Source organism: Sebastes fasciatus, chromosome 8 (assembly GCF_043250625.1).
Source record: "Sebastes fasciatus isolate fSebFas1 chromosome 8, fSebFas1.pri, whole genome shotgun sequence".
NCBI lineage: Eukaryota > Metazoa > Chordata > Actinopteri > Perciformes > Sebastidae > Sebastes > Sebastes fasciatus.
The window spans coordinates 20,747,706-20,761,025 of record NC_133802.1 but is presented as its reverse complement, the minus strand read 5'-3'; the positions used below and the strand labels follow the sequence as shown (position 1 = coordinate 20,761,025).

The following is a 13,320-nucleotide window of genomic DNA, read 5'->3' as shown; positions in this document are numbered from 1 at the left end:
AAATATTTAATCGGATTACAACAGATTCTGCATTCATATGTAGGATCTGTGGGCAACGGGACAAGATTTTTGCATCGAAAGCGTTCTGGTTTCCGTTTATAGTCCGAGTAGTATTGACCAATCACGTTTGAGCAGGGTTTGGTTGAATGCAGGTAAACAGTCTGTGTGGAGAGCAAAAGAGGTGGAACACATTGGATCGCCTGACGATGAATTTGCTTTTTATTAGTTTAAAATTAGCTTGTAAACTGGCTACCTGTGAAACAACCCGGTCGTACACTTCGTCTCCCAACTCTAACTCCAGTCTCTTATCTCAAGTTGCTAATCGGACTGTAGACTATGAGAAACGCACGGAAAAGGAAGTCTTGTTACACCAGAACCCCAGAAATACAGCCCCTTGCTTCCAGAGGCTTATTTGTCGTCAGACCGATAGACGATGGGTTCCGAGATTGCTCCTGTCGTGTCTTATCCTATCTTATCCTATCGTCCTGTCCTGTCCTATGCCTATTATCTATCTTTTGCCCTTTCTACTCCTCTTGCTGTCATGTCTTTGCCTCTTTATCCTTTCAATGACTATCTCTCCTCTTCTTCACTTTTATCTGGTGTAATTAAAGATAGTTCAACTGTGGAGATAGTAAAAGCTTTTTTGAACTGACGTTTTGCTTTTATGTTGATATTTTGTTCTGTAAATTCAATTTCATGGCTTCTTTGTTTGTTACTATCCTGCCTGTTTGATATATTGAATACTATAATTGTGAAGCACTTTAACTTTCGTTTTGAAAATAAATCTATCTTACTAGAAGTTCCACTGTCAGAGCTGACCTGTCAGGTTCGAAGTAGACATTTCGAAATTTCTCTATCCCTTCCTTGGTTGGTAATTTTTCTGTCTATCTTTAAAAACACAAGGTTGAAGTTCTTCCCCAAAGCAACATTTCAAAACTCAAATAAGAAAGTCCTTTCAAAGTCGACTAATTTGGATTCTGTTCACCCTGTTGCACTGAAAAAATAGCTACCATACTGGTGGTAGAAAATGGCTTCAATCCCAAACATTGTAAAGGTCAATGTAGATCAGATTTTCACAATTGGTGGGTCATGACCTAAAAGTGAGTTGCATACTAATGTCTTGGACTGACATAGCTAAATGTTGACTGAAGAAACCTGTGTCCTACACTGATGGTATTTTATGAAAGGTTGCCATGTGTTTGTCTAATGAATCTCACTGTGACTCTGTACCCCCTGGCCTTCCCAACCCACTCATTTTTAAAATTAGGTTTTTGTTTTGTTTGTCTCTCATCACAAAAAATGGCTTTTGAAAACATATTTTAAGTTTTGAAGAAGGAGAAGCAGCAGGAGGAGGAGGAGGGGAAATATAGACAGAAGTATGCATCACTGTGCTCCCTCACCTTGAAATGGCAGTGTTCCCCTTGATAAAAGGCTAATAAGCCTAATCAGGCCTGATTAATTACACCGATAGGCACTGCGTTTGCCAGCCTATTTGATGGCTTTATCTGTGTTTTGCACCGGGCTGAGGCGATGATGGTGTTCCTCAAGAGGAGCTGGAAAGATTTAGCACAAGTGAAGGTTACTGGTGCTAGAAAAGAGAAGGTAGGGCGGTGGGGTGGGCGTTTCTCGGGGGCGTACAGAGGAAAGAGTCCACCGAAGGACAATAAAATACGTCTGGGGGCTTGTGTCAGGATTTAGTGATGAATAGATAAGATATGGTGACTTTTAAAAGTCTGCTCTCTGCTGTCTTCACCGAAACACCCTTTACTTGGACCTGCAGTCTTGTCAGTCTCTGAAAAATCAAGTCCAGATAGTGTCTGTCCCCCTCTGAATGATAACACATGTACTGAGGCTTTGTATTGGACTCTTGAGAATGGCAATTCATTCTCATCAGAGGCCCTCTTCAAATGCTATTCTCTTGGTCATTACAAGAGAAATCAATGTGGCCTTAAGCCATGTACTGTAATCACCACCGTTCACCTGCACAAGAGATTGAACCGTCGCTGCTGCTGCCATTGCTATTGACAGTAAGGACCGTAAAATATATTTATATTTAAAGGAGCAATATGTAGCACTGACAGCTAGCGTTTATAATGGGTAACAGCAGTCCAAATTCGAAACATTGAAGCCGTCGCCCGTCCGCTCCTCTGGTGTGACTGATAGCAGTTAGCGGACGTTTTTGCAGTTTGGGGGTTACCTTCTAGACACGACCGCGTTAGCCTCTGGCCAGTAACAGTAGTCGGAATCACTTCACCGGCGGTGTGTCTCAAATACTCGCTGCCTTGATATCCCAGATGTATACGGATAACAGAGAGATGTGCCGAGGCTTTTCAGGTCGGGTAGAATCTAACGTTAACGTTATCTCTGTCGTTGTATTTCATTTGCTTGCTTCCATGGTTGCAGAAGGCTGTGTTTGCGTGCCAATTTGTTTCATATGTGGCAACAGGGTGTTGAAATGGGCAGTGGACGGGATCACACCGATCCAAAATAAAAACAGACGTTACGGACCCGAATGGAAATCTCAAAGGAGAACATACTGTCTGTAGAATTGTTGTTGAATTGGAGAAGCCAGTATTTCAATTCAGCATGTTTCCTTAATCTCTAATGCCATATCATGGTCATTTTATGATTTATTACAGTAAATATATTACATATTGGTCCTTTAACCTCTTCTACTTCACCCCTCTTTACCATACACCCATTTTTGTCTTTTTTTAGGAGGGACAGGGGATCTTTAGGGGGAAATAGCAGGTCAGCAGTACATGCACCTGTGGTGCTTCTGCAATGATGGACCGTGAACACAACAAGAGTCTTTTCAAGACTACATTGCAAACTATGAATACACAAAGATAGATGACACCTTAAAAAGTCATGATAGTTTTGCTGGTTTCAATTTGTTTTTTCATAATTTAACGTTTAGTTTTATTATTGTGCATGTGTAGTTCGTTTACATGTAAACATAGAAAAATTATTTCTGTATGCCTTTGGGTTTTTATTCTAAAATGTCACATTTTCAATTAAATCGCTTGAGGATCGTCATCTCTTTGCTGTGTTTTGCATCGGCTATAGCCTTTGCAGACTTCGTCCCTGTGCGGTACCTCAGACTTCAGAGCCTTTGGGATGCAGGGAGCCATGTGCTCTATATTTATCATGGTCTATGATTTATTAATAGTCTCCCCAGTATGCGCAGTACTAAAAATACAGCGGAGGCAGAGCACCACATGCAGCATCTGGCTAGGAAGGGAGTGTGCGAGCTGAGGGGGAGATTTGTCAACTCAGCAGCTTTCTGCTGTAACATCATGCACGTCTGGGATGATCCAGGGTTTCAGGTTACCTCAGTACGCAAACTGCTCTCTGACTCAGCACTTGAGTGACCCAGTCATTCTATGACTCAGCAAGTCGAACATATTGAAACTAAGATACAAGATTCTGAATAAGTGATTCAGTAAACTTCCAGTATTTTGGTGTAGCCTATTAATTTCATGTGAAATGTCATCACTGTCTTTTGCTCTTCTTATCTCTAGTATGAATACTTCAACGCAGTGTTGATCAATGAGGTGGACGACGAGGGGAACAGCGCAGAGCTGGGAGGAGAATTCATCCTGCAACCCAACGACCACTTTAACAACCTGTCAGTCAACCTCAGTCTCAGCGTGGTCCAGGTGCCCACCAACATGTACAACAAAGGTATGTTCACAGCCTCCAATTTATGATAAATGTGTCAAAAAGACGTTAACATCATCACCATGAAATATCATGTACATCTTAGCCTCTCCGGAACAGATTTTTTTGCTGAATTGTTCAATATTTCTGATCCAACAAGCAGTACAACAGTTGTGAGCTTGTGCACGTGGTACGCCTGTGTCCAGAGGAGGATTTGAGTTCATTAACTGTAACTCTCTGGATCATCCCTGCCACACACTGACTTAATTAGCAGTTAAATAATCAGACATTCTGCTAATTTACCATCCACTCAAGTCCAACCCACGAAGTCATGGCCTTCCACAATGCTCAGTGGACACAGTGAATGTCATGTCGGTTTAACCCAGCTACCAGAGGCAAAGAAATTATATGGAGAGAGAGAGAGAGAGAGAGAGAGAGAGAGAGAGAGAGAGAGAGAGAGAGAGGAAACGAGGGATAAAGCAAATGAGAATGAAAGTAGGTTAAGTCAGACTGATGGAACGTCTGAGCAACAGATTAATTACAGCTAGGTGGGGAAAAAGAGAAATGGCAAGCGAGAGTGGCGGGAGGAGAGTGAATGAAATGGAAAGGAATTGAATGAAAGGGCCAGGAGAGCGAGGCTGGCAGGCTGACACAGGGAGAAGGAGAGTAATTTTGATTTGATTCACAGGCAAATGAGTAAAATTGCACACACACACACACACACACACACACACACACACACACACACACACACACGCACACACACACACACATACGCACGCACACACACGGAGAGTGAGCGAGCTTTAAGAGTTTTAGATCTGCAGGCTTTGTTCACTGGTAGTGATAACGTGGATGAGTTGGCTGGGACTGCAGGGAGCTCGTTGGTGGGCAAAGTATCACGGTTCTGCAAAAGGAGACAGACACTCGGCTCAGGAGAAGGAAACAGTTTGTGAACGATTCTTTAAACCTTTTGAAACCTTTTCAAATCGTTCTCCTTCGGAATGAATCTACAAAATTTAGAAAATGTATTAATGCAGCATTATCAGTGTTGTGAACAAGGAACCTTAATGTTTCTATACTGTTGAATCAAGCAGATATATTTTAATATTTTTCACATGTATCCCTCGCTTTCACGGACGGTAGCAATCAGTGGAAATATTAATGTTACAAAGTAATCTACCTGTAATCTGCGCTTGAATGTATCTGATTGATCAATATAGTTGCCGGATGCCGCTGTATTGCAGCCATTGAGCAAGGTTCTCATTGAAATGAAAGAAGATGCTGTGCTCTTTTATGCAGCACTATTATTTGTCTAATTATGTTTGTGCTCTTGAAACCGTCCCTACTCATAGTAGTAAGTCACTCTCATCTGAACCTGTTTTTTATGCTGCTGAAGAGCCGGCTGTATAGCCTGTGTGCACATCATAAATGGTTTGGTGGCAGCGGTGATGAATTCGAGGTTGAGTCCATGATAGCAGAGAGCCGCATGCCCGCGGAGATTAATCGCAGGAGGAATACACCACGTCAAACATCCATCTTCCAAACTCACATCGCAACCAAAACACAACCCACACCATCATACTTTATATATATGACAGGAACATGCACCATGTACGCAGTGAAGCCATGCACGTATTCGCAGCAGGTCGATATACTCTAATGTCCATGCACTTACCTTTATACTCTCTCAAACGGAGAGGTGTTCACATTCACATGAGCACATGCACTCTTACGCACACCCATCGCTTCTCACTTCTCTCCTGTTTCTACTCGTGCTTCCTTGTAGGCTTGGGCGGTATCTATTTCATCATACCTTCCTGACATTTCACCGGTGTATACGGTATATGACGGTACTTGTGTTAAAAAAAATATGTAAAAGCTGAGCTGCTGGTGATATAAGTCGTTGTAGCATGTATGACACTGTCTAGCCTACAATGCTTTGTGTCTTAAGCTGTTTTCTCATATGAACTCTGGACACGTCTGGAGAATCAGGCCCGACTCGTTAGTCACGTGAGTCGGTAGGTAGTCGCTAGTCACGTGAGTCGTTAGTCAGTGAAGTTCACGTCAACCACGACCATTTCCTAACCCTAACTAAGTAGTTGTGTTGAACTAAACCTAACTTCCTGTGAAATGAAAGTTTATTTTGAAAGGGCACAGCGCATGAAACAAGCGTATATTGACACGCCGTCCCTGACACGTCCCAAAGTAACGCAAGAAGGGTACCCCGTGTGTCGGCCTCCAAATGACTAAAAAGGAAATAAGCGGCGTTATTAGGCAATATTTTAATGATTCGATATCTAGTCCTGTAACGTTATCGCTGTCACTCCCCGATGTGTACATCCTGCCCGATCGATGCTACGCTTGTGCAACTCTCAACAAAGATGAGAAGGAAGCGAGGTGACTTGATAGCTACTTCCATCATCAGCTCCGGAAAAATGTTGTCTTTAATTCAGAATATTATCGATTAGCACTCGCAGTCGCCATCTTTCTCGGCTCAGCTGCCTGTTCCGCCATCAGACACTGACCTCTGGTGATGCGTGCTGAGCCCTACAATACATCACTTCAATACAGCATCTCTGTACCAGTTTAATGGAAAGAGGAGCGTCTGTATTTTTGACGGTATTGAAAATCACCCGTTCTGGATTTTTAAATACCCTGATAAACCGTAATACCTTGATACCGCCCAAGCCGCTCACTCCTCTTGTTAATGCCCTCCTTCCTAATCACCATAAGTAACCTATTAAAGTGAAGTTGATTTCAGCCCCGATCGCTCTACTTTTCAATCTTGAGTACAAGCGCACGTGTGATTATATAACATCATGGGAGCTCGTTTGATCAGATTAAATTAAGGATTGTATTAGTTGAGATGAATTTAAATGACAGCTTAGGGGGGAAAGTAGAGCCCATACTCTCTCCCTCATTATGACGAGTTCAGGCTGTAATAGACACTCAAACTGCACCAGAAGTGACTGCATTGTTGTGTAAATGGAGCCTGGATCAAATCCAGCCTCCTCTCCACTCCACTCCATAGAGGTGGATGGGTGTTTACTATCGAGAGACGGCTTTAGCGTGCTAGCTTCCAGAGGACTAATTCAATCATGGCTTATTGGCATGACTGTTGACAGCAGAACAATGTTGCCATCATAGGAGATGATGGGAAATCTGTTATCTGCTTTTCTCTCCCTCTCTCTCTGTCCATTAGGTACTTGTCTGTCTGACTGTCTCTCAGTAATTTTCTGCCTGCCTTTCCGTCTGCCTTCCCGGCTTTCTATTTTATCTCTCTCTAAAGGCTTTTGTGTATGTGCCTTACTGTATGATTGTGTCTGTCTGTGTGCTCGTCCTTTTCTGCTGCCATCTTCCACGCCCCGCTTCTGAACCAAGCAAAATTGTGGTAGTAAGCAGCTGTAATAGGCTTGGCTGCCTGGTCGCAGGCGTAAACCAATTGAAAAGAAGTTTCAATGATTGGATATGCCTCCACCATGTATCACAATCAGTTTGGATGGAATTATAAGGAAAAGCTGTAGAACATATTGTGTAGACGCACTGAGTTCTGCCAAGTTAGCTAGCTGTTATTTGGCTGGACCGCAGAGGGACGGCCCTACAAACACAAAAGTCTGACTGAGTGAGTGACTGAGTAAGTGATGAAGTTACCCGATTGGTCGGCCAAGTGTTGGAGTTTCCCTGGCCGTTGCTCTTTCAGAATGAAAAGGCGAGGAACAGTTTGCAAATGAGCCCGTCCAACACAACGCGTCTGGCTCACGAAACTTGGACCAAGCTGTCAAAGGCAAAAGCAATCTAGTTCTAAAATGAAATGAGATTCAGCAGTGGTACAGCCTATTTCTCGCTTAAATTGTCTTCAGAAGTAGATTTTGAAAGATTGTTTGGATGGAATAACAGAAAGTTTACGAGCAGGCCACAATGTTGTATCCCGTTTGAAACGGCAAGCAGAAAACCAGGGACCAATCAGGTGCATTCCACGATAGGGTACATCAGCGCTTGAACGGCCAGTTGAGCGTCCCCTAGTGTCCTCGCCGGACCTAGTGGACATGTACCGCTGCATTTAACATTATAGACATGACCACTGACTATTTTTTGTAACAATTTAGCCACAAATTCACAGACTGACCATACACGGTCCATCCTTATACTCAGTATTGAGTTTTCATCATGATTGGATTTAACTCCTTCCTCATCAAGTTGTGTGGAATAACAAAACTCAATTACCAAGATAACAGTTCATCAAAATGCATATTTTTCATTCGCTAAGGAAAAATCTATGAGGAAATTTAATTTTAGTTAAGTCTAGCCATCTCATGGCTTTCACTTGATGCAGCTTTTTTGCTTTAGCGGTCTAGTTGGCCAGATATCTGTGGCAAAGAGTGCTTTAAGTGCAATGGTGAGTGTAACAGATATTACACAGTGCAGTTGGTGCAGCAAATACAAAGCCAGGATGCAGTAGTTTTCGCAGAGAGTATACATTTCTATGGCATAATATTTACAAAGTTAGATTCAGGTCTTAACTCAATTATTACTCAAATATGTAGTTATTGCATTTTGCCTTTGTAGGGCAAAATAACCTGCCATCTCTCCTGTTCCTATTCTCTTTTATCTCTCTAATTCTTTTTCTCTACTCTCATCTTTTCGCTCTGTTTTTACTGCAAACACTTTCCCTGTATCCCTGTGTAATGAATAGTCCTGATAGTGATCTGTGGAGGTGCGGTGTATGATAGCAGGCACTAGAGAATACCTCTTCCATCCTCCTGGACTGTAGAACAATGTTTCTTTCCTCTCGGTGCTTCTCTTTTAGTCTCTCCCTCTTCTCCCTTTAATCCTTAGACTCTGCAATCGTCAACGGAGTGTTCTGGTCCGAGGCCTTGAATAAAGTGTTTGTGGATAACTTTGAGAGGGACCCATCACTCATATGGCAGTACTTCGGCAGTGCCAAAGGCTTTTTCAGGCAGTACCCAGGTAAGTGTGTGTTTATTTGCGAGGGTGGAGCGGTGTTAGGAGGTAGTGGCTGTGTGTGTGTGTGTTTGTAATTAAGTGGCTGTCTCCCTAAAGCAGAACGAGGGCTATATGGGAATCTTCAGTGACTGACAGCTAGAGACTGGAGGCTAGCGGGGTGAGAAAGAGGAGGAGGAGGCAGAGTAGATAGAAGAAGAGAGCAGGGGGTAAAGAGAGACAGGTAAGAGAGTTTGATGAGATTAGAGAGGGGGTGGTGAAGATGGATAAAATTTACATTTTCAGGTGAATAGGAATAAAAAAAGACCAGGAGTAGCATAATAATGAAAAGTAGCCTATTGAATGGAATTGGTGAATATTCTAATATTCTATGTAATATGGGAAAATCAATGGCAATGCTTCTTCTCTTCCATATTTTTTTTTTAATCTTTTGACGTGTTTTTAATTATACTTTTTAATATCACTCACCACAGTCTACATCTAACATATATATTTTGTGCAGCTCTGGCTATCAAAAGGCCTCGTCCACGGTCCATTGTTAGTTTCCTGACCTGGAAGCCTCCAAAGTCACTGCTGCAGTCAAATTTTGTTCTATTCTATTCCTGTGGAAACAGTGCATTCTGTGTGTTAGTTAGTGTAGTTTGGACATGGGAAGGGTTTCTAGAAAGGGATGTTGCTGTTGAATTTTTCAATGTAATTTCCCGATGCTCTGGGCACTACATTCACCGCCATTGCACTGGGATGGCAGCAGAAATCTCAAAATCACTATCTGCATGGCCAAATACCACTAGAAGTAAGTGAGAAAATATGTATGTATTCGGGTGAACTGAACTCTAAAAACAGCATACTGTAGGGGTAGAGGTAGTTTAAAAAAAAAAAGAGGTGATTCATGTTTTAGAGGAATTCTGTTGTGACAGAAAAAGCAGTGTGCTTTGGTAGAAAGCCTTTAGCGCTCAAAGAACAGTTTCCCAGGCCACCTTCTTTCTCTTTCAGCCGAGGTAACAGTTTGTTTTCCTTTGGTACAAATAATACAACGCCAGCACTATTGCGGTTCATTGTTTATCTTTTGACTTGTGATGCTGACTCTGTCTCTTCAAGGGATCAAGTGGAAGCCGGATGAACACGGGGTCATAGCGTTTGATTGTCGCAACCGGAAGTGGTACATCCAGGCTGCCACCTCCCCAAAGGACGTGGTCATCCTGGTGGATGTCAGCGGCAGCATGAAAGGCCTCAGGCTGACCATCGCCAGGCAGACAGTCTCCTCCATACTGGACACTCTCGGAGACGACGACTTTTTTAACATCATCGCAGTAAGTCAACGCAGATGTGCACACAGCTGTTAGGTGGGAGAGGGGGGGTAACCGCTATGTTTTTTTATAGATACACACACAAACACACAGTTCCACATCCTCTCCACCTCAGATCAGAGGAAATGCTGGAACGAATCAGCTTTCTCTCTTGTCACGCTCACAACCAATTAGCAGTCAGCTGAATGAAGATTTGAATTGCAAAAGAGACAGTTGTGATTGGATCCCGCCTCGGGCACCCAAACCATTGTTATCGCATCTCAGTCTGATGAAACTCCATGAGTGTTTATGTCTATGTGTGTGTATGTGTGTGTGTGTGTGTGCGTGTGACCATGCTCTTGCACATGTGTGTCTGACGCTATTTCACATCAAAACGTAGCTAGTCACTTTGCCAGCCTCCGTTCTCTTTCTCCACAGAACAAAGTCTTCATTATCATTTGTTATCCTAATCATGTTATTTTGAAAATTATTCTTTTGAAAAATAATGGAAAAGAGGATTTAGACAATCAGGCAGAAACATATTGTTTTCCCCAAACACTCTTTAAAGGGATCTGTCATTTTGACTCATCTGTTTTCTTCTTTCTTCTTTTTATTTGTGCTACATTTGCCGTGTTAGCCTTTATACACATGAAGGAATTTCTCCCATAGAAGACACACAGTTGTGTAAAAGTTGTTGTGGGTTTTGTCTAAACTTTAGTATCTGCAATGAGAGAAAAGTCTACCTCGGGCGGTGAGAGTTTGTTTCATGCTGCAATGTATACATACACGCGAAGACAGACACACAGATGCATATGCACATACATACATTAGGGCAAAAATAGGGCAAATTGCTGGCTGTGGAGGAACACACTTCCATTCTCTTTCTTGGACTTTGAAGTCTAATTCATACTCATGCATTAAATGATGAGTGTTATCACAGCATAGCAGGCACTGGGTACATTGTGTACTTTACAGTGTGTGCTTGTGTGTGTGCGTGCTTTTCATCAAGATGAGTGAAGTTTCTAACATCTTCACATTTTGCATTTTTTAAACATTAGATTAAACATTTCTGTATACACAGCACATTTAAAGTGACTAAATTTAATTATTCCTTTTGTATTCTTTCAGTACAATGAGGAATTGCATTATGTGGAGCCGTGCCTAAATGGAACTCTGGTTCAAGCAGATGTCACCAACAAAGATGTAAGTCTTTCTTTCCTCGTCTCCCATTGTTTTCAGTCAATTAAAAATCATTGATGGTTTCTTGTATATTACACACAATACACATTTATATGAAAAGTTGTCACTGACATAGCTGTATAGGCTGAAGTACAGTATACTGTATGTATTGCACCTCGTGTATGGTATGTAATCACAGCGTTACGTGAATCTACATTTAGTATGTGTGTGAGTGTGTGCTTGACCTGTTAATCAGCCGGCTTGTGGAAAGAAACTGTCTCTGAACTGGGTGGTGCACGTGGTGATGCTCCGATAGCGATTTCCAGACAGCAGGAGAGAGAGAGAGATTGAGTAGGGACTGAGCTGGGTGATTCGTGTCCTTAAAGGGGAACTCCACTGATTTTACACATCAAAGTCTGTTTACAGGTTTCCAGGTCTCGGGGAGTGAACAAATAAGTTGTATAAAGCATTTTGAGGCTCCTGTGGGAGATGTGGAAAATCTGATAAATTGAGGCAACTTTGGTTTGGAAGTTTGAAAATGAAAAAAAATCTGGGGGTTGTGACATTAGAAAGAAGTGAGGTTACCAGACCTCTGGAGCCCTCTCTTCATCTCTGCATGAGGTTAGCAGCTTGAGGCTACATTAGCCGCTACTGGCATAATGCACCCAATTCTCCGGTTGTGTCTAGAAGGTAACCCACATGTTGCAAACTCTTGCAAAGATGGTTAAGGTTAGGCATTGACCTCAAATAGTTAAGGATAGGCTTTGAACTCAAATGGTTAAGGATAAGCATTGACCTTGAATGGTTGAGGTTAGGCATTGATCATCTAGATACGACCCAATTCTCAGACCAAATTGTGCATTGTGGGTAATGTAGACGCCAGGTTTGACAAGGTAGAATAATGTGTGGAATAGAAAATATGATATTTCTAGTTCTGCTGCATCGATTTTATTACTTTTCCCCGACAACGATACAGGAGTGCAATGCTAAATCTCTTTTAACTATGATTCGAATTTTCATGATTTAGCGAGTGGCATAAATATTATGTTTGGGCAATGTTTGTATGTTGTACTGTGTTTATGTGTATTAGGTGTATATACACTGACTGGGCTGCTCATGCAAGACATTTTCTTGAAGCTGGCACACGAGAATTTGTCTTGTTGTCTTGCAATTACTGTGGCATGGTTCCCTTCTTCATCTCTGAATCTCTGCTCCTCTCTGTTCCCTACAAAACCTCTACTACCTCTCATCCAGACCTATTTGGAACGCAGCTGTTTGTGCATGGACTACTTTCCTGCAAGTCCTGTACAATTATGTGTGTGTTCACATCTGTGAGTGTGCCTGTTGGTATTTAAGTTGATTTCTGTTTATTTCTAAGTGAGTGTACACTTATGCATATGGATTAGCATTATGTGTTTATTTCCAGATGGTAGTTTAATGTAGTGTGAGTCTGCCAGCTAAGAGGGGAAGGCAGCCTGCGCTAGTAGATAAAGCTAAAGTCTTTTACTTCAGCTGGGGGCAGGAAGTGACTGTCACACTGGAGACTTAAACTTGCTGATCTGTCTTCCCAAAATCTGTTATTTCACACCCAAACTTCAACTGGGTCATAAATACCTGTTGTCAAGCTTCCATGGGACACATCTTTATCTGGGTGTATTATCATGAGTAGTTATTTGTCTAATTTGTCTTGTTAACAAGCATCTGAAGAAGTCAAATCCATCCTGTCTGATTATTTCTCACATGTGCAGTATAATTCCAGGCTAATATTTAAAGCCTTGAAGGTAAACAGTAAGGGTGGAACAGTTCACAAAATTCACGGTTCGGTTCATATCACGGTTTGGGGGTCACGGTTTTCGGTTCGGTTCGGTACATTTATGTTACAGCGAGCATGTCGTGTTCTGATTTCAACATGCTTTTCATTTTTTTGGCAAAATAATTTAACAAATGTTTGCCTTAACAAAAGTATGGCTTACATAAGGAACATAAACACTTCTTCATTGTCAAATCTTAATTGAAAGATAAGTCTTCTACAGTAATTAGTGCAAACAAAAAATGCAGCTTTTCATATAAATATGATGTAATAATAGACTAAGGCCATCAACATAAATTGAAGTATAAGCTCAACCAGAACTTTACTAAAAAAAAAAAGAGAGAGAACAGTATAACATATGTCTTAATTCCCTGATTATCAGCTCTTAATTGAAAGATTACTTTTTCCACTCAAAAA

General features: G+C 41.8%; 1 protein-coding gene across 4 annotated transcripts in view; it reads left to right on the top strand.

Moving 5' to 3' along the window:
* cacna2d3a (calcium channel, voltage-dependent, alpha 2/delta subunit 3a) overlaps positions 1-13,320 on the top strand; it is a 129,954-nt gene that overhangs the window by 52,734 nt on the left and 63,900 nt on the right. For all 4 annotated transcript variants that reach the window (XM_074644206.1, XM_074644204.1, XM_074644205.1 and 1 more), the window contains exons 5-8: positions 3,525-3,687; positions 8,503-8,634; positions 9,727-9,938; positions 11,043-11,117. In XM_074644206.1, coding sequence (XP_074500307.1) covers positions 3,525-3,687; positions 8,503-8,634; positions 9,727-9,938; positions 11,043-11,117 — 582 coding nt within the window. The remainder of the gene's footprint in view (positions 1-3,524; positions 3,688-8,502; positions 8,635-9,726; positions 9,939-11,042; positions 11,118-13,320) is intronic.